The 26,593-nt window shown below is 45.7% G+C and overlaps 1 protein-coding gene across 1 annotated transcript in view; it reads left to right on the forward strand.

The window, feature by feature from the left end:
- Window positions 1–7,609: 7,609 nt before the first annotated feature.
- LOC311182392 (beta-galactosidase-1-like protein 2) overlaps window positions 7,610–26,593 on the forward strand; it is a gene marked incomplete at both ends in the record, with an annotated part of 40,057 nt that continues 21,073 nt past the window's right edge. The window contains 5 exons of the mRNA XM_084251142.1: window positions 7,610–7,695; window positions 20,352–20,549; window positions 22,669–22,737; window positions 23,362–23,457; window positions 25,650–25,758. Coding sequence (XP_084107268.1) covers window positions 7,610–7,695; window positions 20,352–20,549; window positions 22,669–22,737; window positions 23,362–23,457; window positions 25,650–25,758 — 558 coding nt within the window. The remainder of the gene's footprint in view (window positions 7,696–20,351; window positions 20,550–22,668; window positions 22,738–23,361; window positions 23,458–25,649; window positions 25,759–26,593) is intronic.

A 26,593-nucleotide genomic window follows, 5' to 3' on the forward strand; every position in this document is an offset into this window, starting at 1 on the left:
CACATTTCTTGGATTGTTGTAGTTCATCTACAAGCAGTTTATCCAGAGGAAGATTTATGCCAAGAATATAAAACATAGGGCTACCTACAATAGCAAAAAATGTGAAAATAACCTAATAAAACAATAAGAATTAATGACTATAATAACATATCCATCTGATGGCTATTTTTAGACTTGAAAAAACCTTCAAAATCATTAATGACTGACTTACATAGTTAAATGCTTAATCCTTAATAGATTCTTAATCTCTGATCAAATGTGCCTTTAGACAAATACAAACAAAATAAAAACAAATTTTATTTCTGTCTCTCCATACTCATTGGGGAGGAAGGGAGGGGTTTCTAACCTTAGAGAGATTATACTCAATATATGGTGACTGGCAACTCTGTGTGTGTGTGTGTTTGTGTGTGTGTGTGTGTGTGTGTGTGTGTGTGTAGGATGGGGGAAAGCAGGGCAGTGAACAATGTCTTCAGGCATTTCCCTGCAGCCTAGTGTCTTCAAGGTGACTTGGGAGATCCAGAGAGGGAGTAGTAATTTTGTGGTTTGCTTCTGACATGTATGATAGAAAACAGGTACTCCTCTGGCATGGAGTACCTGTGCCTTTTTATTCTTTGATTATCTGGGTGTAGTCAAAGCACTTACTTCAAGTGGACAGATATTAGTGAGATAAGCCACACATGGATGAATAACATAACCATTCTCAAATGACATGATTAGAAATCGATGACATTCTTATAATCAAAATAAATCACTTGGCCTAAATTCAAACCTTTGCATTATAACAAAAGTTTTCACCTTGTTTAGATATACTTTATAGGAGATTAAAGAAATTTAGCAAACAACCTGGTGTCTAAAGGGATAAAGGAGTCTTTCTGCTTGGGATGAAGACAAAGGAGTCAGAATATCTTCTCTCTCACTAATCTGAATTGTTGATCCCCTAAGAGAGAATTCGATTACATACCTAGATGGTTCCTACATAAAACTATTCTCTGGGGCTATAGAGTCAACCATGAAATTTGTGGAGAAACTGTAAACCAAGGGAGAAAAACTAAAATAATCATGAAGGTTATAAATGTGTATTACATTTCAGATGTAACATATACATCATTTAAAAACTTAACAACTACCATGCCACATACCCATTTTACAGATGGAAAAGACAAGGCTCAAAAAGGTGCTTGACTACAAATCTTTTGGTTTGCTACTCTTCTTTCGTTATTATGCCCCAGTTCCATACATATAGCAATCTTTCCTAAAGATGAATGAAACCACATGATCCAGAAGATGTAATACTTTCTGTGAGCTTAGAGAAAAACACTCACTAAAACGATATTTAAAGAAAAACAGCAATAAAAAGGAAACAAAAATAAATTTTTCAGACAAAGTCCCAGAGAAGTTATCATCCACAAACTAAAGGGAATTCTGAGACAGCCCTTTCTCAACTAGGGTACCATAAAAGAATTAAACCTCACAGCAATCAGTTTCTTATCATATCATTCCAGATGCATATGAGGGCAGTCAATTCATTACAAACCATGGATCTCTTGGAGCACTAAAAGATTTAAGTCTCTTAGGGAAGCACATTTTAGAAAAGATAGTCTAAAGAAGGTACTGCCAACAGAAAGAAAACTATTCCAGAGAGAACACCTGAGAGTCAAGAACGAACATTTTCACCTTGTTTAGATATACTTCCTAGGAGATTAAAGAAATTTAGCAAACAATCTGGTGTCCAGAGGGACAAAGGAGTCTTTCTGTTTGGCATGAAGACAAAGGCATCAGATTATCTCCTCTCTCACTGATCTGAATTGTTGACCCCCTAAGAGAGAATTCTATTACATACCTAGATCGTTCCTACATAAAATTAATCTCTGGGGCTGGAAAAAGGATGTTGACAAATATGTGAATACATGTGAACAGACATTAGTTCAATAAAAGCAGTATTAAAGGCTAATCTGAGGATAAAATCAGGGCAGAATATAAGACTAAGAGAAATTGTCAAAGTGAGATGGATATAATAGCAGAAAAAGTAATGTAAGTTTTCTGTGATGTTTAGCGATTGACTATACGTTGTTAACTATGCATGTCAGTAAATTTAGCTTAACTGTTAAAAGAATGTTGTAGTAAAACAAACTGCGTAGTCAATAGGGAAAAAAATTGAAAAACTCAAACTAATAAAAGGTAAAAAGAAAGATAAAGGTAGAAGATAAAGTAGTAATAAGAAAATATGTAATAAGAAAAATAAGTATGAGTGGAAAGCAGATATTTAGACAGCAGAAATAAATCAGCAAAGTAAATTTCATAAAGGAATAAACTTTCTAATTAAAAGTTAAAAGTTGCCAGACATAATTAAAAAATCTAAAGGAGATAAATCTGTGTTATAAGAGCACAAAATCATTGTCAAAAGATAAGAAACATACAATGAAAATTCTTACCAAAGAAGCCTGGAGTAATATGAATATGAGAAGATTTTTTTCCCTTTTTTTTTTAGGACTTTTTTTTTTTAATAGAGGCATGTTATTTATTTATTTATTTATTTGTTTGTTTGTTTGTTTGGTTTATACATGCACTGGGTACAGTCAGAAGCGCGGGAGGGTGAGAGAATTTACCAGAGCATGAGCGGGGAGCAGAGCAGGCAGAAGGACCGAAGTACACTGCTGAGGGGAGCAGTGGGCGGCAAGAGAGGTCTGCGCTCCATGTGGGACCCTCCTCCGGTGGCCGGGGAGCAGCCGGGGATCGAACTGGCGCAGCAGAGGCCGCAGGAAGCTTCGCAACCCAGCGCTCAACCGCTGCGCCACCGGGGAGGCCCTCCTTTTTTTTTTTTTTTTTTTTAAAGATTTATTTATTTATTTATACAAGCACTGGGTACAGTCAGATGTGCGGGAGGGTGAGCGAATTCACCAGAGCCAGAGTGGTGAGCAGAACAGGCAGGCAGACGGAGGACACTTCTGAGGGGAGCAGTGGGACCCTCACCCCGTGGCCGGGGATCGAACCGGCGCTGCAGAGGTTGGGGGCAGCTTCACAGCCCAGCGCTCAACCGCTGTGCCACCAGGGGAGGTCCTGAGAAGATTTAATGATAAAAGGTGTTACCAGATAAACGTTACTAATAGCGCTCAAATATCAATTCTTGAGAAAGTTGTAATTCCACAGTTGTATTTTCCTGAAAACTTAACCTCCAAGTATATAAAGCAGGGCCTCCCTGGTGGCGCAACGGGTTAGGCACAGCACTGTGAAGCTATTCGCAGCCTCTGCAGCACGAGTTCAATCCCCGGCCGGCCAGGAAGCTACCCACATGGCACAGCAGACCTCTCCTGACTCACCTGCTGCTCCCCTCTGCAGTGTATTTCAGTCGATCTGCCTGTTCTGCTCCCCTCTCTGTGTCTGGTGAATCCTCTCATGCCCTGCACCTCTGGCCTACATCCCAGTTCTTGTATGCATAAATAAATAAATCTTTTTTAAAAAGTATATAAAGCAAACATTTCTATTTGTATACATAGAAAAAGGCAAATAGAAGTGCTTTCCAGTTGCAAAAAGCTTTTGAAGTTGAGATTTGATGGCTTACTATAAAATCCATTCTTTAAAAATTTATAATTCCATAGTTTTTATATAGTATATTTATAAGGTTATGTGCCATCTAAATCCAAAACATTGTCATCCCCCCTCCCCAAAGAAACTCTGTGCCCATTAGCAGTCATACCCCATGACCCTCTCTACCCAACTCCGGCAACCACAAACTAATTTTGTATCTATGGATTAATCTATTCTGAATATTTAATATGTGGATCTCTGTAACTGATTTCTTTCTAATTCATCCATGTGGTAGCATGTGTCAGTACTTCTGTACTTTTTATGGCCAAATAATATTCCACTCTATGACCATTGCACATTTTGTTTATCCATTCATCAATTGATGAACCTTTGAGTTATTCACGCATTTGGCATTGTGAATGATTCTGCTATGATGCACAAATTTTTGTGTGGACATATCTTTTCAGTTCTCTAGGGTTTATACCTTGGAGTATAATTGCTGGGATATATGGTCACTCTGTTTGATTTTTTGAGGAACTTCTTTCCCAATGATTGTACATTCTCACCAACAATATATGTCGACTCCAGGTATTCCACATGCTCATAACACTTGTTTTTAATCTTTCTGATTATAGACCAGTCCAGTCTTAACATTGACTTAAAAGGGAAATCATTATGGAAAACTCATAGAGCCAGGTGAGCCCAAGGCATTCCTAGCCAATAACTAGCCAATAAAAAGGCATTCCTAGCCATCCTTGTAAAATGCTATCTCAAGGTGTTGACTTGAATTCCCCTAGAAGTTTGTCCTCAAACATTCAATCTAAAAATGTAGCAATGGAGAAACATAGCTGGATTTTAAGATAACAAAAATCATCTCTGGAATATCATTTGTAACTCAGCCTTCGCTTTCACAGGCTATTGGATCTTTTAGCAAATGTCACATCAGGTTAACTTTTCAATGGTTTATCAATGTGTTCCTTCTTAGGCACATTGTTTTGTGTGGATCTCAACCCGTTGATAACAAAGTTATTGGCTAGGAATGCCTTGGACTCACCTGGCTCTATGAGTTTTCCATAATGATTTCCCTTTTAAGTCAATGTTAAGAATGGACTGGTCTGAATGACTGGACTCATTCGTAGTACAACTGCAAGATACATAGTATGACTTCAGCAGGCACCACTAGGAAACAGAAAACATAGAGGTTTGTTATTTATAAGCCCTGGAAATTATACAGCACACCTGGACTACAGTAGTTGCTGGCAGAGAGAGAGAGAGAGAGAGAGAGAGAGAGAGAGAGAACAGGAGACAGAACTGTTTTTTTACTGGAATTAAGAGTGGGAGGTCTATGGTTTCATAGACTCACTCTTTTCTGGTGAATCTAAAACATAAAAGGAGGAACTTAGAGTGAAGAGAGATAAAAGAAGGAAAAAGTCAAGTCAGTCCCAACTGCCCAGTTACCTAAATCAAGCAGGAGCCTCAGTAGGGGGAGGCAGTGTAGCTTTATCTAGCTGTGTAATGCATTTACTCCAGCTAGCCATCTTCCAGGTGGATGCCTCTTTGATGTGGATGGCTTGGAAATCAAAGCTTAAGTTAGGCACTTGCATGACCAGAAAGGCAACTATGGGAGCGTATGATACACACAATCTGAGCAAATAAGCCATTATTTGCTCATACATCTTTCTATGTTGCTGTTATCTGTAAGCATAGTATTAACACTTTCCTTTGTTGAAACTTTAAGAAGTTTTTTTAAAAAACAAGTTAGTTCCTATCCAACCTTTCTGATTATCTTACACAGAGTAAAGGAACAGAGAGTTTCAAAATATCTTCTGTTTCATGGAACTTGTTTTTGGTTGACATGTGTTTTCCTTATATGGCTCTGAAATTACTTTCTAAATACAAAGCTGAAAGTTGTGAATGAAACACTAAACATTGGTAATTCTAGCCATTTTAATTAGCCTCTATGGACTCAATTGATGAGAAACTATCTTCTTAAAGTATTATTTATTATAAGTCTGTCTTTTTGAACTTCGGTTAGTGAGAAATGTCCCTGATTTTTAAAACTCATCTTCATATATTGTTCAGTTTTTATTCTATCTGAATTGAAAGTTACTTATCATAGATGTAGGTGCATATCATTTTGGAGCTTTCTTCCCCATGACAGTCCCAAAGAACTGGGAAGGGTGGGGGGCGTGGGTGGAGAGGAAAAAGGAAGAGGGCACCCACTGGATTATAGTGGAAGATTATTGGTGCTTTGGTGGTGATAACATACATTTCAAGAGATGTGACCTTATACCTTTAAATCATATACAGTGTTGCAAACCAAGATTGCTTCAGTCAAAAATAAGGAAAGTTAAAATGTAGCCCCTGCTCTTTTGCTCAGCAGACAAATACTGGGAGGCTCCAATGGATATAGGAACAAAAAGGCTGTCATGGGAAGTCCGCCATGACCAGAAAAACCAGTTGGGTTCCAGGAATGCTGAGGTAGAACCTGGTGCATTCTGTGTCAAGGGCCACTGCCTCAGACCAGATATCCCAGCAGATAACAACTGGCACAAATGGGCACCCTGAGTAAGAAAGTCCCATAATACAGTATAAAAAGCAAGAACCTTCCTCGAGGAAGAGGAAACCCCTTCCCCCCTTGTCTGCTGCTCCCCTCAGCAGTGTCTTCAATAAATGCACCCTTTCTGCCCTCCATCCTGCCTCTGGAGAATTCTTTCACCCCAGAGCACACAGCCTCAGTGGTTCCCATGAAAATATGCACACACAACAACTATGTACAGATGTAAGAAATGGTTTTAAAACCCAATGCTCTGAAAAAATATTAGCTTCCTTTAAAATGGTTTTAATCTTTTGTTGTTGGAGTGAGTTTTGGTTGTGAGAGAGCATACTTTGCCCACTAATATGTAGTATATAGAGAAACCAAACAAATGAATGAACTAGATAAAACAAAAATAGACTTTTGGACTATATGACCAATTAGTGGAACCAGGATGGGAGTGGGTGGGCATTGAGAAAAAGGCATCAATTGTATGGTGAAGGATAGAGTTGAAGTTTAGTGATGAACTTAGTATAGAATCTAAAGACGCAGATTGATGGGCCAGAAAGCCCGTGCTCACAGTTCATCCTGAAACTTACATAATGCTATAATGCAATGCTACTTCAATAAAAACAAGAAAAACAAACAAACAAAAAAACCACATAATTTTGGCCCAAACGTTAAATGACGTCCATTGTGATATAACTCTGACAGAATAAGAATTGTATTCGTCCTTTTCTAAAATCTGAGGGTTCTGTCTGGACTTCTACAAGATAAAATTTTGGAGGTGCTGGGACTCAGAACCAGAACCAGAATTGTGGAAGCCCAACGTGATGTTCGACCTCAGAACTCCCTTGCCCTGCTGACAGCTCTCACGTGCAAATCAGACCGAACCTAGCAGAACTTCCACAATGTTCTGGGTTTTCATATGCCTCAAAATTGTTCTTCGAATTTGAATTGTTTAAAAAGATTGAGGTGGCTCTGCTAAAGTAGCACGGCGCGGGGGATGACTTTACGCCAGTGCTAACGAGTGTGCAAAGACGGGCACACGTGTCCAGGACTTCTCTACCTGTTCACACATCACGTGCGGAAACCCAACTTCCGAAGCTCCCAGCGCGGCTCTGAGACTGGGAGGCAGGTGGAGACCGGTGAGACCGCGAAGCAGGTAACCCCGCCGCCCGCCAACCCCCACCCCCCCCCCCCGCCAGCACCCCGCCAGCCCCCGCCAGCCCCCGCCAGCCCCCCGCCAGCCCCTCCAGCCCTCCCTAGCCCCCCAGGCCCTCCCAGCCCCCCCAGTCCCCCCCAGTTCCCCCCAGTCCCCCGCCACCCCACCGCCACCCCACCTCTGGCTGGGGGTCCGCCCCTGCTACGTGAGGCCCCGCGGCGCGGAGGGGCGGGGTCGCAGCCAATGAGAGCCGGCAGGCCGGCCAGCGGCGGCCCGGTTGCCTAGGCGACCAGCGCGTGGCCCCGCCCCCCGCGCGAGCCTCCGGCGCGCCTCTGAGTGCAGACTGGAGTGGAAACCTGGGTCCAGCGCGCAGCGAACGCGCGATGACCACGTGGAGCGTCAGGCGGAGACCCGGCCGCACACTCGGACTGCTGCTGCTGGTGATCTTGAGCTTCCTGGTGCTTCGCAGGTGAGAGACCCCCACCCGTACTTACCTGACTCCAGACACACTTGCCCTCACACCTGGAGTTCTCGCCTCCCCTCTCACCCAAGGGAGGCGGCGCCAGGACTCCTCCTGTACCGCGACCCGCGAATCCCGAGTTCCCACGGGGAACTGCCCTCCGGTCTCCTCTTTCTTCTTGAAGCTCCCGAGCACCCTGTAGTCCCTCTGCGCCGTCAGGCACTCTGCTGCTGCCTAGAGATCCAGGCCTCTGGGTGACACCACACCAGGAGCTGCCCTGACACTCCCCAGGCGTCTGTCCCCTAGAGCTTCCCTACTCTGAGCCTGTGATACCGGCTTTGCTTTCCTGGTGGATACTCGCAGACCTTTGGGAAGGTCAGAGGAACTAGCCTTCTGATCCCACCTGGGTGTCCCCTATCACTGCCCGCCCCTTGGAAATCCCCCTTCTGCTATTCTCCCAGCACCCATTTCCTACTGAGCCTTCTGGAAGACTTCTCAGATTCAGAGAGGCCAGAGGTCCTGTGCTCTCCTGTGCTCAGCAGGGAATGTCCCATCAGCCCTCCGGGACCTTCAGCCCTGGGTTAATTGGCTGCGATTGACGTGTTTCTCTTCACTTTCCCACCATTCACAGTCACCAAACTCACTTCTATGCACATCTTCTTACAAAATGTTGTCTATGGTAGGTGATTGGGTTTAGTGATAGAAAAATTTAACCTTCAACCCTTGTGGCTGTCCTAGTCCAGAATTTTCCCAAACGGTCTCTGTTTATAGGATTCCACAGCCCTGACCAAATCTTTCAGGTCGATGCCTGGCACTTTCCATATTCAAAACAGACCAGCAGGATCAAATGCATTAGCACAGAAAGTTAACACTGGAGAAACTGGAGGCTGAGCCATTGGAACTGGGGCAGGTACTCCACCCTCAATTTTATCTTTTGCTTCTTTTTTATCCCTCTTTTAACTTTCTCTGAACTTCCCCTGGGAGAAAGGGGGATTTTTGGAGATAAATATCTGAATTTTTTTTGCTGCCACAAGAACACATTCAGGAACTCTTCCATTTATTCCTTTTCAGAACTTCTGTCTCTTCTTCGTTTTGGAGATAGTGAGGATGCCACAGTATTGTTTGGGAGAAGGAAATGGTACTCTTCTCACTTAGAAAATGTACCAGGCATTTTGGTTCCCCAGTTGTTTCTAAGATCTTTACCCATTCCTTTTAGAAGACTTAGCCTGACCCTTGTAGGTTTTTCAGCATCCCTCTCCATGCAAGGCTGATGAAAACCCCAGAAGAATTACTCCAAGCATTACATGTTCTGGCCTACAGCAGAATATGAAGAAGCCCATTTCTAGAGAGAAAAGTCAGAGAGGTGCAGGTTGCACATGGTTTGCCTCTTGTGGGAGGTACAGGATATAGTTGCCCTTGTAGGGAACCCAGAAAAGTCATTATGAGGGGCTGCACGGAAGCACTTGAGGTGGGCCAGGTAGTCACCCTAATAGTCCACAGGAAAAGGAGTCTGGGTGTTTGTTGATGTCTGATGGGACAGAAGATGAGGTGAGAGGCAGCTGCTGGTCTGTGGAGAAGCCTGCACTTCTCCTGGGTGAGCTAACTATGTCCCACCTGGATGCTACCCAGAGGTTAGCAGCAGGGAAAAAAGAGCCAGCGCTCAAGCCTGTGGAAATAGCTTGAAATGCTTAGGAAAGTCATTGTTTCTCTGCTTTCTCTACTTTCTCATTCTTCTCTTTTTCTGCAGGCCAGAGAGACTCTCAACCAAGTTCAGTGTCATCCTTTAGGGTCCTTTAGAGGATGTGTTTTGGGGCGTCTTTTTGATTCTGTCACTGTCATGGGTATTTTCTGCCCAGTCCTTCTGTCTGGCTTGGTCTGGACTCTGCCCATGATCTCCCGAGGCCAGAGGAGGAGGTATTCTTTGTTTCTCTTTCTGCCAACTTTGACCCGGTTGTTAACTGAGTGAGAGATGGGTGCCTTTCCCAGCTGTTGCTGGGAGGCGGCTGTGGACAGTAGAATATAGGTCATATGGGAACTGTCTGCTCTACTGGCAGCTTTAGGGAGCTGAGCTGTTGGGATCAGGATCAGCCCTTTTCCTGTGCCTCAGAGGGCAGGTATTTGGGGCAGGGAGGGGCTACTTGGCTGTGGCCTTTGTTTCTTCCATGAAATTTGCCTTAGGGTGAAGTTCATTGTCAGTCATAGGTGTTTGGTTATATAATGTCCAGTAAATGGGAAGATCAAGATGACTTTTGAGGAGGAATTTAACCTTAGGCCATTTTAGCTTGAGCAATGATCTTTTCAAAAAAGAGATCTCACTGCAGTGTAACTGTCACACACGTCCCCAACCACACTGATCTCTTGCTTTCTGCCATAATTCAGTGCTTTGCATTTCCTAGAGTTTCGTAGAAATGTAACCCTGAAGCTTGTGTTCTTTTTGTTTGTCTTCTTTTATTTAATGTATTCTTTTGAGTTTTATGATGTGTGTTTCTTCAAGCTGGTTCCTTCCCTTCCTCCTCCCACTCCATGGACACAAGAATGCCTGTTTGATATTATCAAGGCCTGGTTCCTACTCATGAGGTTTGCTTTAAATGCATCACTGAGCATTAATTCAATCAACTCTGTGTCTCACATACCTGAGACTTAGCTGGCGAAAGTCAGGAGAGAGGAAGGTCACCAGGTAGGTAGCCTCCATTGTGCACTTGCAGAGATAAGTTCATCTCTGCACACTGTGTTTCACTCACTGTCCTGCACTGGCTTTCCCTGGCACCCAGGCTCCAAGCTCTTCTAAGAGAGAAAAGGACATGACCCTATCAAATTCTCCCTTTGTGACGGTACATAATCTGGCAATATGACCGGGTCACTTTGATCCCTCATGACCAGTGCTGTCTTCCAAGGGAATGCAGGCCAATTGTGCATCTCTTCCTGGGCTCCTGTGAGGTAACTGTTTTTATGAGCTTTGCCAGAGGAGGTAGGACTCTGCTCTGCTTGAGGCCTGAGTCATAGTCTTTGGAATGTTGGAATCCTTTGTGTGCTGTCCCTTTCATCTTCTAGTGGGAAGTATTCAGCTTCTGGGAAGTGTCTCTTTTACTGCCTCTTGACACCAGTTTGGAAGCAAGGTGACCTAAGCAGGAGCTCATTCAGGCAGAGGTAGGGTGTCAGAGCCACCCACCTGGCATTGGGGTTCTCATAGGACCTGCTTGACCAGCAGCTGAAGGGGACCAGAGTGTTCTGGCGTAGGAGCTTGGACACCATTTGTGTATTGGTAGCTGAAAGGAACTGAGGTAGCCAGGAGGTGTGGAGCAAAGAACTGCATAGCCTTATCAGAAGTCTCTATCTCAGAGTTCTCTATCTCAGGTCAAGGAAGTAGTAAGTGAAACAGGGACACTTAGTCTTGGATGAGGTGACTCAAGAGTTCCATTATGTCACCTTCAGTACTCTCTGATAAGATTCAAGTCATCACAAGCTCAGAGATCTTTGTAGAACATTTAGTACTGGAGAGGACTCTGGAGTCCCCTGCCCTCCACCCCATCATGCAGCAGAGTTCACTTGGGGTGGGAATATTTGGGCTTTATTCCACCCAGCTTTATCTTTTGTTCAAGCAAATTGCTCTGGATATTAAAAGGGCATATTGAAAAAGAGCCCCATTATGTGGGACTGCTCCTGAGATAGGAGGGCGGGGTGTATTTAGAAGCTCATGATAATTAGACAAACTTTTCTTGATGGGATCTACGATTAGGGACTCTTAGCTGCTACTCACTTCTTCTGTATTCCTACGCTCAGCAATATAGCTGGGCAAGTCCTTTCGAGAACATACTGTTTCTCTGGAAAACTTTGTTTTGTGAGTAAGTATATAATAATATATTCAAATAACTTAAAAGGGAAAATAACACACCCTTACTACCAGTCCTCAGGCACCCCCTGCCCCAGGAGAGGTGATAACTGATAATAGTTTTCCCCACAGGTATTCTAGAGAAGGTATAGAGAATATATAGACTAGAAGACAACTATATATATATAATACCCCATTTGTCCATTAAGCACATAATTTATTAAACGGCCCCCTATTGATGGGCATTGATTGCTGGCCGACTGTTAACTACTGCCAACAAAGTTGCAGTGAGTTATCTGTTGGATATATTTCTATACTTTAAATTGCTGACTCAAGGAGAGATTCATTTTCAGTCTTGATAGACACTGAAAATGAGTAAATGAAAGTAAATTAAAATAAGTATTCAAAATAGCACATTTTGTTGCTGTTGGTCAGTGTAAAGGTGTTTTTGTGCTGCGTAGTTTGAGGGGAAATTCTGTTCTATGTGTAGGAGTTTTATGTATGGGTAGGTTTTATGTCTTATAAGAACCATCACCTCTCACATATCTGTCTAGAGCAGTCCCTTGTGGTGGATTTCAGAACATATTTGCCATGTGTATGTTGTCTCCTGTTTGTGAAATCATCTCGTCCCAACTCCACAAGTATCTCCAAGATCGTCTTGTGTCAGTAGAGCCCTTAGGGTTATCTAACACAGGTCTCACCTCTCTGCAGGTGGAGATACAATACTTTTCCTACTTATGATGCTATCCATGGAAATGTTTTCCAAAGTGAAGGTACAGTGTCAAATACCATCAGGATGAGTTTTGTTGTTGTTATGTGGTTAATGAAAGTTCTTTGTTATTTCATCATTGGGTCTCAAGGGTTTGGTCTAGTATACGCTTACATACAAACTTCCTACCATATTTAGAAAATGTTCCCTTCTGAACCACTAGTGTAACCCTGGGTCATTGAGACAGCCTCTGGCCTGGCCCTGCTGAAGCCTGGGTGCTGGCCAGTTCACTGCTTACCTAGAGGCCTTTGCAGAGGGATGGACAAGGTGCCAGGCTTGCAGCAGTGCCATAGACTGCAAAATGCTGCAAAATGACCTCACATCTCTGCTAAATGAGTGTAGGAACTTTTTGACTGGCAGGTCTAAGCCCCATGGAAATATTTAATGCTTCTCCCAGCAAAGCAGGAGCAAAAATGGGCTCTGGCCAAGGAGCATGAACAAGAAGCTGGGCCAGGCACAGGGACAGGGTGACATTTTTCTGGGGCTGCAGTTCTTGGGGCTTAAGAGTGGATCCAGGAGGCACTGTTATGGAAAGGACCTTAAGGGCACTGAGCAGCCTTGGCCAAAGAGAGGACAGGTCCTTACCAAGGCCTTCAAACTCTCATAACGAGGAAGTAGTACACAGGGCTGAAGACTAGTAAGAATGAAATAACCCCAAATGCAACATTCAGGGGGAGAGGATGTCCAAGAAAACTGGACCTCATGGGTGTCAGAATCTTGAGAGTCATGAATCAAAATTTTTATTTAAAATCCAAGTGAAGACACTACTGTGCGTCAAGATAAATAATGGTGGCTCTAATGATAATGGTGGCTGCCATGTCTGCTTGGATGAATGAAGGATATTTGACAAGTATCTTAATATGATGCCCTGCACCAGATTCAGTTACACCTCAGCTTAGGGTGGTCTTTATGGGGTCACAGCACACCTGGAAATTGGATTCATAAACCGTCATGTGAGATTAGCAAATGCATGTTATGTACTGAGCTGAAAGACCCGCCCCAGGACAGCAAGGGCTTATGTCTGGGAATGGGAGCATAACTTCTACACATCCCTCCCTCCACACCTGACTTGTCCATGCCATGGGCCAACCTGCCATTATGGATCACTGCATGGTCTCTGGAGACTAGCACACGCAGAGGTTGACCAGCACACTTTTCTGCTCTGTCCGCTTGTGGGGATCCAGCATGTCTGAGTCTGGTCTGACTGCATGTGGACAACAGAGACTGGAGGAGATGGCTGTGACCACGGGTGAAACTGCCTGGTTCCACCAAGACCCAAGATCGGTAATTGGGTAATTGTATGCTTACAGGTGGCAGGGATGGATGCCCTCTGGCATGGCAAGAGACATTCCAGAATTGCCCTGGCGAACAGACTTTATTCAAGGAGAACATTCAGTCAGCCCTGGCTCTTCTTCTGCCAGCAGCCTGGACTGCCCCTGAGAGTAGAAAATCAGTTTGTCCCCAGCCCAGAAGAGATAGGGGGCTGTCACCTGCTTCTCTGCCCTTCCCATTCAAAATTCCACCTGGAGGACCCTGCCTGGACCCTCACGACCCTGTTCTCATGATCCACTCCAGTGCTAAGTACATAGTAGAAGCAGGCTTGGCCCTGCATCTGGCTTCTCTCCCCACTCACCACCTGATGACATTCCTTACCATGGGGAATTCAGGACCCACATCTTCTGCTTAATGTTCCATTATAGCCTATTGAGCACTTGGTAGTGACAGAAATGTACAGGGTTTGTTGTGTGAGGTTCCTTCAGAAATCTGACTTGTGCCTTTTTCCAGAACCTTCTAGACTATGAGCAGAGTACAGCTCTGAGCAGAGCACATTTAATGGTGAGTCAGGGCTGTGACCAAGGCCTGCTGTTCTCAGCTTGCCTAGTTTATTCTAGGACTGAAAAGTTACTTATCCTACAATGAAACCAAGATACATAGGCTTGGAAATTCCAGAGGAAAGTGTTCATGTAAGCCTCAGCCAGAAAGAGGCAGAAGAGTCTGGTCTCATCAAGAAAAGTTTCATCCTAGGGTCCTCCTTGGTAGTGCAAGGGGTTAAGTCTCAGCACTGTAAAGCTATTGGCAGCCACTGCAGCAAGAGTTGGAGCCATGGCCAGGGAGGTGACCCACATGGCGCAGCAGACCTCTCCTGACTCACCCGTTGCTCCCTTCAGCAGTCATGCTGCCTGTTCAGTCATTCTGCCTGTTCTGCTCCCCACTCTGTCTCCGGTGAATCCTCTTACCCCCTGCACCTCTGGCCCACACCCCAGCTCTTGTATGCATAAATAAATAAAATAAATCTTTAAAAAAAAGGAAAGTTTCATCCTGAAGGAGCTGCCCATCAAGAAGAGCAGCAGCAGGGCTTCCTTAGCAAGCTCCTTGTTAATAAGCCAAATTAGAAGTGAAGTCTCTGACTTTTAAAACAAATCAGATATCACCACACAGTTTGTATTTCCTTGTGTTTCTTATTGCTGAGCTAATTACTCAGGCATCTATGAAGGTGACTATTAATGTTATGATTCCTGGTGTTAATGACCATTGTTTGCATTGTGCTGTATAGATGAAGAGCTAACATATGTCATTACATTTTCACAGTGAATTCCCTGGAGAAACTCAATCTATATCCTCCTCATCTTCTCAGTGAATTCATCCCTTTTACTAATGTATTAAAAACTTGGCTACTAACCAACTAGACCATTTCCAGGAAGGAAATAGCTGAGTTCTCCAAAATTTGGAATTTAGTAACAGCTAACTTTTGTCATTTGCAGTGTTAATTTCATGCCTCTTAATAAGCACTGAAAAGAAATAGTTCTTAAAAAATCTAGAAGATGAAAGGCTATAAAGACACTAAGAAGGCTAAGTTCTATCAGGAACAGACTCTCTGTCTATGTACCAAAAGGAGATGGGACAGAGTAGAGCTTTGCCAACGTGAACCTTAGGGTCTGTTTAAAATAGTTCAATTTCTGCTTTCTTAATAAACTCCAAATGAAAGTCCTTGGAAGGTGCCGAGCACACCTGGAGTCATCAACTTAGCTGGAGGTTTCCTAATGCCTTGGTGTCAGCTAGGGACAGATTTTGGCGCATTACTGGCAGAGCTATGCACTTGGGTTGGCGGGGGGAGGCTTGCAGGGGAGACACACGTGTAAACAAGAAATACTATCCATGGTGTGAAGATCTAGACAGTGTTTTTTGGTTTTTTTTTTTTAATGTTCTGGTCAGTGATTAAGGATCATTATCTGGAGTGAGAGCTGAATGATATTCTTACTGTCTTTAAAAACTGTGTGTGTGTGTGTGTGTGTGTGTGCGCACAGGCATGTGTGTGTGTTTTCATCACTGGACAGTCAATATACCTGTCTTTAAGAACAGAATCTGTCCATCCAGTTCTTCCTGTTAGCTTAGGTGACCCCAGATAGTGGGGAGCACAGGAAGCTGGTACTGGACTTGAAGGCAGGATGTGGTTCTTTGGGGCGGATCCTGGTCTAAACTCAGGGAGACCAAACTACTGTGTTGGAGGTGGGGGAACTTCAGACACAGCCAGTAAGTTGGAAACTGGTTTCCAAAGGAGAAGGAGCAGAGTGGTGTCTAAGAGGAGGCCCTGCCAGTGGCCACGGAGGGCCTGTGCCTCCTTTTGGTATCTGGGCCTTCATCCTCTAGGGCAGGGTGGACAGATTTTCCTATAAAGGATCCGATAGTGCATTGGGGACCATATTGTCTCTATTGCACTCACTTCATTGTATCCCCAAAGCAGTCATATACAATAAATATGTAAATAAGTGTGTGTGTATGGGGGTGGATACTAACAAAACTAACTATGGATTTTGAAATAATGAAGTTCATATAATTTTGTATCCCCAAATATTATTCTTTTGATTTTTTCCCAACCAGATAAAACCATTTTTAGCTTGCACCTGCACAAAGGAAAGGCAGGCTGAATTTGCCTGCAGTGGGAGGCTGCAGACCCCTGGTGGAGGGGCTGGGTTGGTTTGATGGGATCCCAGTGGATAGATCTTTTATTGTAATATTTTAGCAACTGGAATAAGATGGTTTGGCACAAAGCCTAACACATAAAATATAATTAGATGCTAAGTTAAATGGGATGAAATGGAAAGGTTGGGATTATTCCCCATTAGGGATATAAAATCCCCACTGAGGCTATTCTCTCCGACACGCAAAGCATGCTAAAATAAATTTATTTCAAATAGTGACAAGATTCTTTTCTAGCACATCATTGGGTATTTCATTTACACTTGACCCTAATGGCAGCTGTTGTGCAGACAACTAGCTCCTTTCGCTGATGAGATTCCTGCTATCAGCATTAGTGTTACCAGCCAAGGTGATAGCGTCACTAAGGGCAGGGTCAGGACCATCCTCCTGCAGATACTGTTTTTGTCTTCCCTCCCTCATATAGGTGGTCCTCTGGCAGATTTGTGTTCTGAAATGCCATTTATAAGTCACTGGGAACAGGGAACTTCTCACTCCCTGTAGTAAAGGATCGATCAGGTTCCGGATCATCTACAATAACACTTGCAACTATAATGTAGCAGAACTGTATTCCTGTTTCTGCTGTGCTCACAGCCTCTTCAACAGGCTGTGAGAAGTAGGGAAGAGCTGGTAAATTAGTATTCTTTGACCATGAGTGGGCTTGGGCAAAATTTGCAAGGGACCAGTGTTGCCTGTGACAGCACCTGCCCGGTTGGCATCCTGTTCTGTGTCTGAACCTGCAGGGCCCTCACCGTGGCCCTAGGCCTACCTTAGAAACTCTTCCAAGGGCAGAGGCTCCCAGTATTGCCTGTTAGGATCTATAAAGGATGGTTAAAAAGATATCAGTGCCCGTGCCCCACTTGTGGAGAGACTTCATCTGTTAGGGGTGGGGCTGGGACATTGTTTAGTTTTAAAAGTTTCTCAGGTGGTTCAAATATGCTGCCAGCTTTGAGAACAATGTGGCTAAAGCCAAACTTTCTTCTGGGGTATCTGATTTCCAGTAAATGTTGAGAAGGCTGCCCGAGGGGTAATTTCATAGTGTTCTGGTCTCCTACATCTCCTGCTTCCACCTGGTTACTGAGTTCCATCTGGTCCACTGGTCCACTGAACCATCAGTACGTTGTGCGCACATCTCTCACATTATGACTGCACACAGCCAGACCATAGCTTCTGATCTAGACCAGAACTTCTCATTCTGTACGTGGGGCAGTATCATTTTTCTTTCCTTTTAAAAACTTTATTATTTTCCAATCTGTCGGGAGAGCCTTAGCTATAAGCTTGCCCAGTTCTCAATGGCAGCAGATGAGAAACAGGTCACGAAACCCATATGTGGGGCTTTATTACAGCATCAGGAGATAACACAGGTAGCAACAGTCCTGATGGTGGGTGCAGCCTGGCCCAGTGGCTTGGGTGGTGGCAGCCCCAACTCAGCCCTGTTAGTGGCAGGCCTCTGGAGCCCCCTGAGGCCCCCTAGGACTCTCTTGGCCCCCTTGGGCTCCAGGGGCCCCTCACCCCTGGCAGCAGCAATAGCAGCAGCAGGAGCACCCACTTCCCTGCCGCCCCCCCGCAACTCCCCTCCCCACACTGGCTGTAGCAGTGGGCTCTAGTCCATCAGTGGGTGCTCCCCTCTCCCCAGAAGCCCTATTAACTTTTGTATTATTTGTAGACAAAGCCAGCTCAGGGCTAGATTTATGCCTAGTTTACAGAATTAGGAGTTTGCACACATGAACTATACATCAAGGTTACATATTATTTACTGTTCTCTGCACATATGGACTACATCTCAAGGCTACATGTTATTTACTGGGCCACCTGTGCTGGAAGGTCATGGTGAAAAACAGCCTGAGAAGAAACCCTGAGAAAACTGTTTTTTTTTCCACTGGCTCTACACTGTCACTTTATAAAATACAACAAAAATAAATTACTCTGAGAAAAGATGTGCAAATAAATTACTATGAGAAAAGATGTGCAAAGTACATATCCCACATATTTATGAGAGGCAAATTATTCTCACTGTTCTAGAAAGATCTCAATTTCCCTTTTCATGCTTGTGCCAAGTGTCATCTGCTCTCCAACACCCTCATTTTCAGGACTCAGTGCAATGTCACCTTCTGGATAACAACTTCTCTGGTCTCACCTGATGACTTAGATCATTTCTACATTCAACAATTATCTGTATATTCCTGCTACTGTCCTCTGTCACTGCTTGGCCTGCCCACCTAGTTTTTGGGACAGTGCACAATAAAAATGTGAGACCCTTGCTTAAACATTAATAGAAAAATTTTTAAAAGATTTATTTATGCATGTCAAGAACTGGGGTACAGACCAGAGGTGTAGGGGGTGGGGTGAGAGGATTCATCAGAGACAGAGTAGGGAACAGAACAGGCAGATTTACTGAAATACACTACTGAGGGGAGCAGCAGGCAAGACAGAAGAGGTCTGCCATGCCATGTGGGTAGCTCCCTGGCTGGGGCTTGAACTCATCCTGCAGTGGCTGCGGATAGCTTCATAGTGCTGAGACTTAACCCCTTGTGCCACCAGGGAGGCCCCAAAAATTAATAGAAATTTTGGTATGGAGATAGTGGAGTATCTGAAACCAAGTGTGGGACCTTCTGAGAGTGGCCCCGAGTGACAACATGGGTCACGTACCCTGGCAGCAGCCTGAGTTTTTATTGCAGCACAGGGGACACTGGATTGTGTGAGTGTGAAGTGAAGAAGGCTGTATGCCAGAATTCCTCATGGGCACATAAAATGTTGGTTTGGAGAGGCTGGGTTAGGTGGGAGTGAGCTTCCTGAGCAACAGAAGTATGCTGTAAAAAACACCTGGTCCGCTGGCAGCAGGGATCGGGGGGCTTTGCACCATGGGGTGTGCAAGTTTATGTTCCCAGTGGGAGCTCTTGGCATTGCAGGTGCAGGAGAAACTGGCTGGCACACAGGAGAACCCGGCGGGAAGATACTGTTGGTGGGGTGATGAGAAAGAGCAGCAGGGGCCAGACAGCCCAGGATACTGAGGGAGCATGAGCTTTGGGGTGTGCCTCATTCATGTGCCCTGTGCCCCTGTGACATGCTGCTGATCTGCACGGCTGCCCCACTGAAGGGCACAGAGAACTGTGGAATCCAGAATCAAGGTGGCAGCTCCAGCCCACTTTGGGTGGAGATGTCTCTCTCTGTTTCTATTAAGGGATGACAGCCTCTGGACAGTGTGTCAGTGTTGACTGAATTCATTACTGAAGCAGAGCGCATCTTCGGTGCTACAGTTTCAGGCAGGGTTACCGAATGGATGGAAAGGCCAGCCACAGTTTGCTCTTGTTTTGTCTCCCATTTTCCCAAGCTTCCTGGCTGGAAACTTTCCTGCCCCTCAGTTTCTCTTGCTAGCCTTCCCTCCAGGCCCTTGGGAGTCTGTGCAGGAAGAGAGGGAGGAATTCTAGGGGCAGAGTCTTAAGGGTCTGTTTCAGGGGCCTCCCTGGGCCAAAAAGGAGATGCTGTGAGGTGTTTTTTCAGGAACTGAGATGTTCCTGCAGCCTCTCCTGGGGGCTCTGTGGTGCTGAGCTCTCGTTGGCTGACACTGGATCTTCAAATGATATGACTAGAAGCTGTTTCTAACCCAGATACTTCTTTCCAGGTGTCTGCACCTCAGGCTGGGCGACTGTGGCCACAAAGTGGCTCACTGGTGCATTCCAGGTAGTTGCCCCTTTAATGTATAGGCAAATGGCCCAGAGAGCTGTCCGTTGTAGGGACCTGTGTGCTGCACCTGCTCCCCAGATCCCTAAGTTCCCAGCAGCAAAGCCCCCCAAGAGCCCCTCTCCCCAAAGTGCCCTTCGTCCTTCCTCTTGTGAAGTGTCGACATTGAGCATGTCTGTGCTCTTTCCCAGCAGTGGGGCCCCGAGGAATAAGTGTGTGCAAAAAAGATTATTGTTCCAAGTTTGGCCAGGAAGGAGGTTGGCTATTTTTCCCCCATCTCCCTGAAGCAGACCCTCTTTTTAAAGAAATGCTGAGGGTCTGCTAGGGAGGAAAGGACCCCCCTCTTCTCCCCTGTGCCCCTGATCACTGTTGAGGACAAGCTTCCTAGCTTCCAGATGCTTCTTTCTGCAGGTTGGACTGGCATAATCTGATCTCACTGTGGCTGACACACCGGAACACAGGGCTTCAGGCCAATGGCCAAAATTTTATGTTGGAAGACTCCACCTTCTGGATTTTTGGGGGCTCTATGCACTATTTCCGGGTGCCCAAGGAATACTGGAGGGACCGTTTGCTGAAGATGAGAGCCTGTGGCTTGAATACCCTCACCACGTGAGTGCTGCCTCTAAATTCCTTACCAGTAAGACATCTCCATCTGCCTCCTGGGCTTGTTTAAGGGAACCCAGCCTTGGGGTCTCCATCCTGTCAGGATGGATGGCGGATCCTGGACCTGAGTAGCCTCTATATACACACACACAGCTTCTTTTTATTATATAAATTATATATAATATATAATTATATATATATATATATATATATATATAAAATGAGGAAAAACATAGGAGCAACGAGCCCAGCCCCTCTGCTTAGATCTGATGGGTAAAACAGTCTCCCTTTCTCCTAATCCCCACAGCCCTCCAGGTTAGTGGGGGAGAAAGATATGAAATGGACATAAAAGGTGTAGAAGAACAACAGAAAGAACAGTGGTGTACAAAGGAATATAGTGAAGTTGTGAGGATGGATGTAGGTGATGATTACATTACCATAGATAATTAAATTCTATTGCAGTAATGTTGCCAGAAATGCTCGGTTCTGCTGCCTGTCACTACTGATGCCAATGAGCAGAGACAGGAATTGAATCTATAAGAAGTGTGTTTATTTAGAGAGCGGGCCAATGATCTGAGAATGGTAGGCATATCACCCTGAAGAAACCATTCTAACATCTCATCTCTAGCTGACTGTTTTATAGCGAGTTGAACACAGTCATAAGTGAATTAGTTTATCAGAACAGCCTGTCATAATTGCTGTGTCTGGTATTGGCACATTCAGCCTCAGAGTTTACTAGCCTCCCAGTTATCTTGATCTTGGGTATCTCCTGGCCTTCTGAGCTTGGATAATTTCTGATGACACCAATGCCTGAAACTCCTTCAGACATCACTGGGGCAGGAAGCTCAGTTTGAAGCAAGAATTTAAGTTTAAAGAAGACAGAGCATTAGTCATATAGTGTGTACATGCAGCCAATATATATAGCCCACAAGAGTAGTCTTCAGAATAGTCACCTGAGAAGGTAGATGTTGGCATCGTTCTTTTTTGGAGTGACCTTCTGAATGCTGTGGCTTTCATTCAAGCATCAGCCCCTGTGGTCAGTACCCCAGTATATGCTGAATTGATGAACCACTTAAAAGTTATGCTCAGCTGTGAAAAACCTTTCCCTTTGTGGATTTATTTTTTTGGACCGCCAACAGATCTTTGGATATAAGTCTAGGTCCTCAGGCTGGTCCATTTTGTCTTCAGGTGAAAATATGTGATTACAAATCAAGCTTATGGATTTTCTGGGTGGTTTATGAACTGACTGAGTCAGTTTCTAATAAGAATTATGGGAATGTTCTGAGCTAAGACAGCATAGTTGATCAAATGGGAATAATTTTCCATAGAAGATTACTGAAAAGGATCTATTTATTTGCATAGGTAAATTCTGATCCTGGGGGTTCATTCACACAGATGGATGTCCAGGAGCTGGTGGGGATATTGCATTTTGCTTTATAAAAGCAGGATAATCTCTATTTGCTTAAATGTGGAACTCTCAATTCTGAATCAAAAGCAAACAAGGCTCCTCTCCCTTTATTTTAACGTATCCTTTGTAGTTAGAGAGGCCCCAGGGTGAGTGGGGTCCAGGGAAGGAGCACCCACCATTACTATTACTTTACAGCAGTCCACACCTGCCTCTTGGGTCGGACTCCTTAAAGTACTTACTTCAGTTCCTTATCTTTAGAATTAGAACCTCCCTTCTGTTACAAGTTTTGGAATTCTGGATGCTTCTGTAAAAGTAGCTGATAATTGAGGTTTCCTCTTACTCTACTTTTAACAGATGTTTCTATAAGGTTTCTACTTTATCTCACATGAAGAGAGGAGAGGAGAGATGGGTGAGGGGAGAGCGATGTCTGTGCTGACCCGTGGTCGTGTCTTATGCCTCACCCAGGTCCTGCTGGCCTTCTCTGGCTTCGTCTACAGAGACTGGTAGAGTCAGTCCTCCAGGGACTTGCCCGGGATTCTTGAGTCCCCTGGCTCCCTTCAGTTAGTTCTGGGTTCCAGTTCTAATGTCATTAAGACAGTGTACTTACGAAATATGTCTTCAACCATCATAATGGGTTTTAGGGATAAAGAAGGTAATCTGGGAGATAAAGTAAAATAAATGAAAAACTCAAACTTATAATTATCTTTTCTATCCCAGCTATGTCCCGTGGAACCTCCATGAGCCAGAAAGAGGAAAATTTGACTTCTCTGGGAACCTGGACCTGGAGTACGTGCGGTTGCTGCTTCTGCCACCCACCCGGGGCGGGAAGAGGTGGCGGGCTCCTTGGGGTGGATCAGGAATCACAGACGCATCTGGGCTCTGGGCTGGGACTAGCTAGAGCCTGGGCCGTGGAGTGTGTCCTCAGGACGCCTTGAAAGGCTCTGTACCCAGGACCCAGATGCTCGGCAGCCATAGCCTTGCTGCTCTCAGGACTTGAGGGTCTACTGCCTCTGAGCCCAGGCCTCTTCAGTGCAGCCAAGGGGTGCCCAGTCCCCAGTGTGGGCACTGCTGACCAGGGAGTTCCAACCACCTGGGCTGGAACAGGGCTGGTCCCTCTTGGGCAGCAAGCAGATTGTTGGGGTGAGGTTCACTGCTAGGACCCTCCCTCTTCTGAAGCCCTTCTTCTCGCACCCCCAGTGGGGCTCCACTGTTGGTCCTGGCCTGGAAGCTGGTGAGAACTCAGCCCCACTGGGCCTGTAATGGGAGGTGGGAGACCCTGCTCTATGGGAGAAGGTGGTGACCTCCCCCTCAGTCCCACCTCCCTGGTGGAGCTCCCACCCTGCCATGTGCTGGGTTCGTCCCCACCCTCTGCTCTGGAGTCCCGAGGGCTGCTGACACTGACCTTCCTAGGGCCTTTGTCCTGATGGCTGCAGAGATCGGGTTATGGGTGATTCTGCGTCCGGGCCCCTACATCTGCAGTGAGATCGACCTCGGGGGCCTGCCCAGGTGAGCAGGGCTGTGAGGGGCTCCAGAGGGGGCATGAGTCTGTCTGTGTGCTTGTGCAAAATGCTACACAAATGCTAATAAAGTGTATTTTTCCTTCTTACTCTAGTTTCTGTTCAGAATAAGTGGCACCCAAAGGGAGTCATTTTCAAACATGTCACTGTGGTTGTCCCGTCTGATTCCAGGTGATGGTCATAAGAACAGCAGGAGCAGAGCTGGCAGCCTGGGGCCTTTCTCTCACCTGTGCTTGTCTGGGCGTGGGGCCTTAATCGTTTAACTGCTCTCACCTCGCTCGCCCTGTGTGTAAGACGGGAAAAACCAAACCTACCCCGTCTATTTAAGGAGCGTTAGCAAGAATTTTGATAAAGTATAAGAGAAACAAATTCTTGTTATTGTTTTATTTTGGAACCTAATGAATTGTCTGGGGATGCTCCAGAGAGGTCAGCAGAGTGCTCCTTTGTCAGTGAGGAAATCTGGACAGGAAGTGCCTGGTGCCACATCCTTCCCTCATCCTCACCAGTATTGCCATTCATTTCCAGAAAAAAAACTGTTTTGTTAATAGGCAAGATCTTTTCCATCCCTGTGGGGTTCGGGATGGCCGGCCTGCCCCCTCCCACTCCTTGCCGCCCAAATCGGGGAGAAGGCTGGTTTGGAGTACGGTCTCTGGGGGAACGGCCCCCCGTAACATCACCTCCAGCCCAGCCTTGTTTTCTTTCCTTTTTTTTTTAAGATTTATTTATTTATTTATTTATACAAGCATTGGTTACAGTCAGAAGCGTGGGAGGGTGAGGGAATTCACCAGAGCCAGAGTGGGGAGCAGAGCAGGCAGAAGGACCGAAGTACACTGCTGAGGGGAGCAGCGGGTGGCAGGCAAGGTCTGTGCGCCATGTGGGACCCTCCTCCGGTGGCCGGGGAGCAGCCGGGGATCGAACCGGTGCTGCAGAGGCTGCGGGCAACTTCGCAACCCAGCGCTTAACCGCTGCACCACCCGGGAGGCCCTGTTTTCTTTCTTGTTTCAAGTGGACCCGGCTCTTCCCTAGGCAGCCTCTGTCTCCCTATCCTGTACTACCCAGGAGAACCCCAGCTCTGCTGCTCAGTATGGCAAAGGTGCCCTCAACAAGGCTGAGCCCAAAGCCTAGCCAGACTCCCCCCGAGGTGGGATTAGAAATCTTTGTGTCAGCAGTGTCCTCTGCCTTGATGTCTGCCTGCTCAGCCGGTGACTTCCCCTCCCAGGAGGGCCCAGGATTTACTTCTTAGCTAGAAGCATCACGCAGACCCCTCGCTGGCTGCTTCTGCACATTCAGATCCTGCTTACCTGGGCCTGGGCACGTGGGCACACCCTGGACTGAGCTGGGAGCTGAGAACAGGGGGATCCCTCACTGGTTAGAAACTAGACCTGCTCCATGGGAGCAGGATGTGAATGTGTCCCTCTAGAGGAAGCTGCTCTCTCTCCCATTTTCCCCTGATAGAAGTCAGTCATTTTCTGACCCTGTCCAGGACTTCCAAATTGGGGCAAGAGCAGCATCAGAGTCTCCTGTAAGAAAATGGAAGTGAAAAGGAGAGATGCCTTGACTCCAGCTCTGGCATGAATGCTCCCCGTTCATCTGGGGACGTGGCCACACGAATGGGTTGGGGGAAGCATTCCCCTTGCTCCCCAGGTCCTCCCGAGCTGAGCCCCAAGTAGTGGAGGAAGCTGATGGGAAGAGCCTCTGGCCATCGAGGAGCAGCCGGCTGGGCTAGGGTGCAAGTTACTGCTCAGTCTCTATTCCAGGCTGTTTTTCTGGGTGACACCGAAGGCTGTGTCTGTGTCCTTTCCTGGTCGCGGTGTTTCCTCACCACTTTGGCCTCGTCCTTTTGTAATGAGATTGTAGCACAAGGGCTTGGAAACCGGACCTAGGGTGAGTCCCCTGAAGAGCTTTCCTCACTTTGACTTGAGCGGCCAGACCTGCAGCGTGAAGCCTAAGGTGCCATCCCTCCCTGGCCGGTGTCCCTGGCAGGAGACAGGCCTGAGGGCAGTGGTGACAGTGTTTTCTCCCAACTCAGCGGGTGTGATCCTCTGGCTCCCTGCTATGTGGAGCTAGTGGGAGGCAACGGTCTGACTTCCCTGAGCGCCATGACCTTCCTTTTCATCTGCACCACCCTGCTGAAAGCAAACCCACACACAGTGAGACTAATTCACCCCGCTTTTATTCAAGCTGGTTACTCCAGGACTCTGGCATGAGACTAAGGACAACTTACAAGGGCTTCACCGAAGCAGTGGACCTTTATTTTGACCACCTGATGTCCAGAGTGGTGCCGCTCCAGGTAAAAGCAAGCAGGCCCCTTTTGTTCTCCTGTCTCCCTGCTGGTGGTGGGGCGTCCTCGGTTTGCTCTCAGACCCAGTTCTGTTTGACACAGCACCGCATGCTGCCCCATTGCACCCCTGCGCAGGGTGGGGGCTCGTGACAACAGTGTTTGTAGAGACTTGTTTCAGGGCTCTGTCAGGTGGGCAGTGCTGTAGGACAGACAGCCCCGACGGCTGACATCACGCCTTGCAGTGAAATAACTGTAACTGTTGGCGTTAATAGATTTATTTGTACGTGTGGCATCATTCTACATTTTATTTTTCTACATAAGAGGTCATATCTGTGAAGAATAGTTTTACTTCTTCCTTTTCAATTTGGAATCTCTCTCCCTTGCGTTCCCTCTCTCCCCACTCTTCTCACTTCCTCTCCTTTCTTCCCTTTTTTTAACCTACTTAAGAGGCCAGAACCTTCAGTATTATTATATCTTGAACAGAAAGAGTGAAAGCAGGAATCCTTGTTTTGTTCCTGATATTAGAGGAAAAGCTTTCCGTCTTTCACCATTGAATATGATGTTGGCTGTGAACTTTTTATAGGCAGCCTTTATTATGTTGAGATAGCTTTCTGGTTTTTCTAATGTGTTGAGTGTTTTTTTGAAAATGTGTTTAATTTTGTCAAGTGCTTTTTCTGCATCATTTGAGGTGATCGTGGGTTTTCTTCCCTTTATTTTGGTAATGTGGTGATGTGCATTGATTTTTGTGGGACTCTTCTTGCATTCAGGAACACATCCCACTTGTTTATGATGTAATATCAATGCACTGCTGAATTTGGTTTGTTAGTATTTTTTTTGACAATTT

The sequence above is a fragment of the Talpa europaea genome, assembly GCF_964194135.1.
Source record: "Talpa europaea genome assembly, chromosome: 12".
In the NCBI taxonomy this organism is placed as follows: domain Eukaryota; kingdom Metazoa; phylum Chordata; class Mammalia; order Eulipotyphla; family Talpidae; genus Talpa; species Talpa europaea.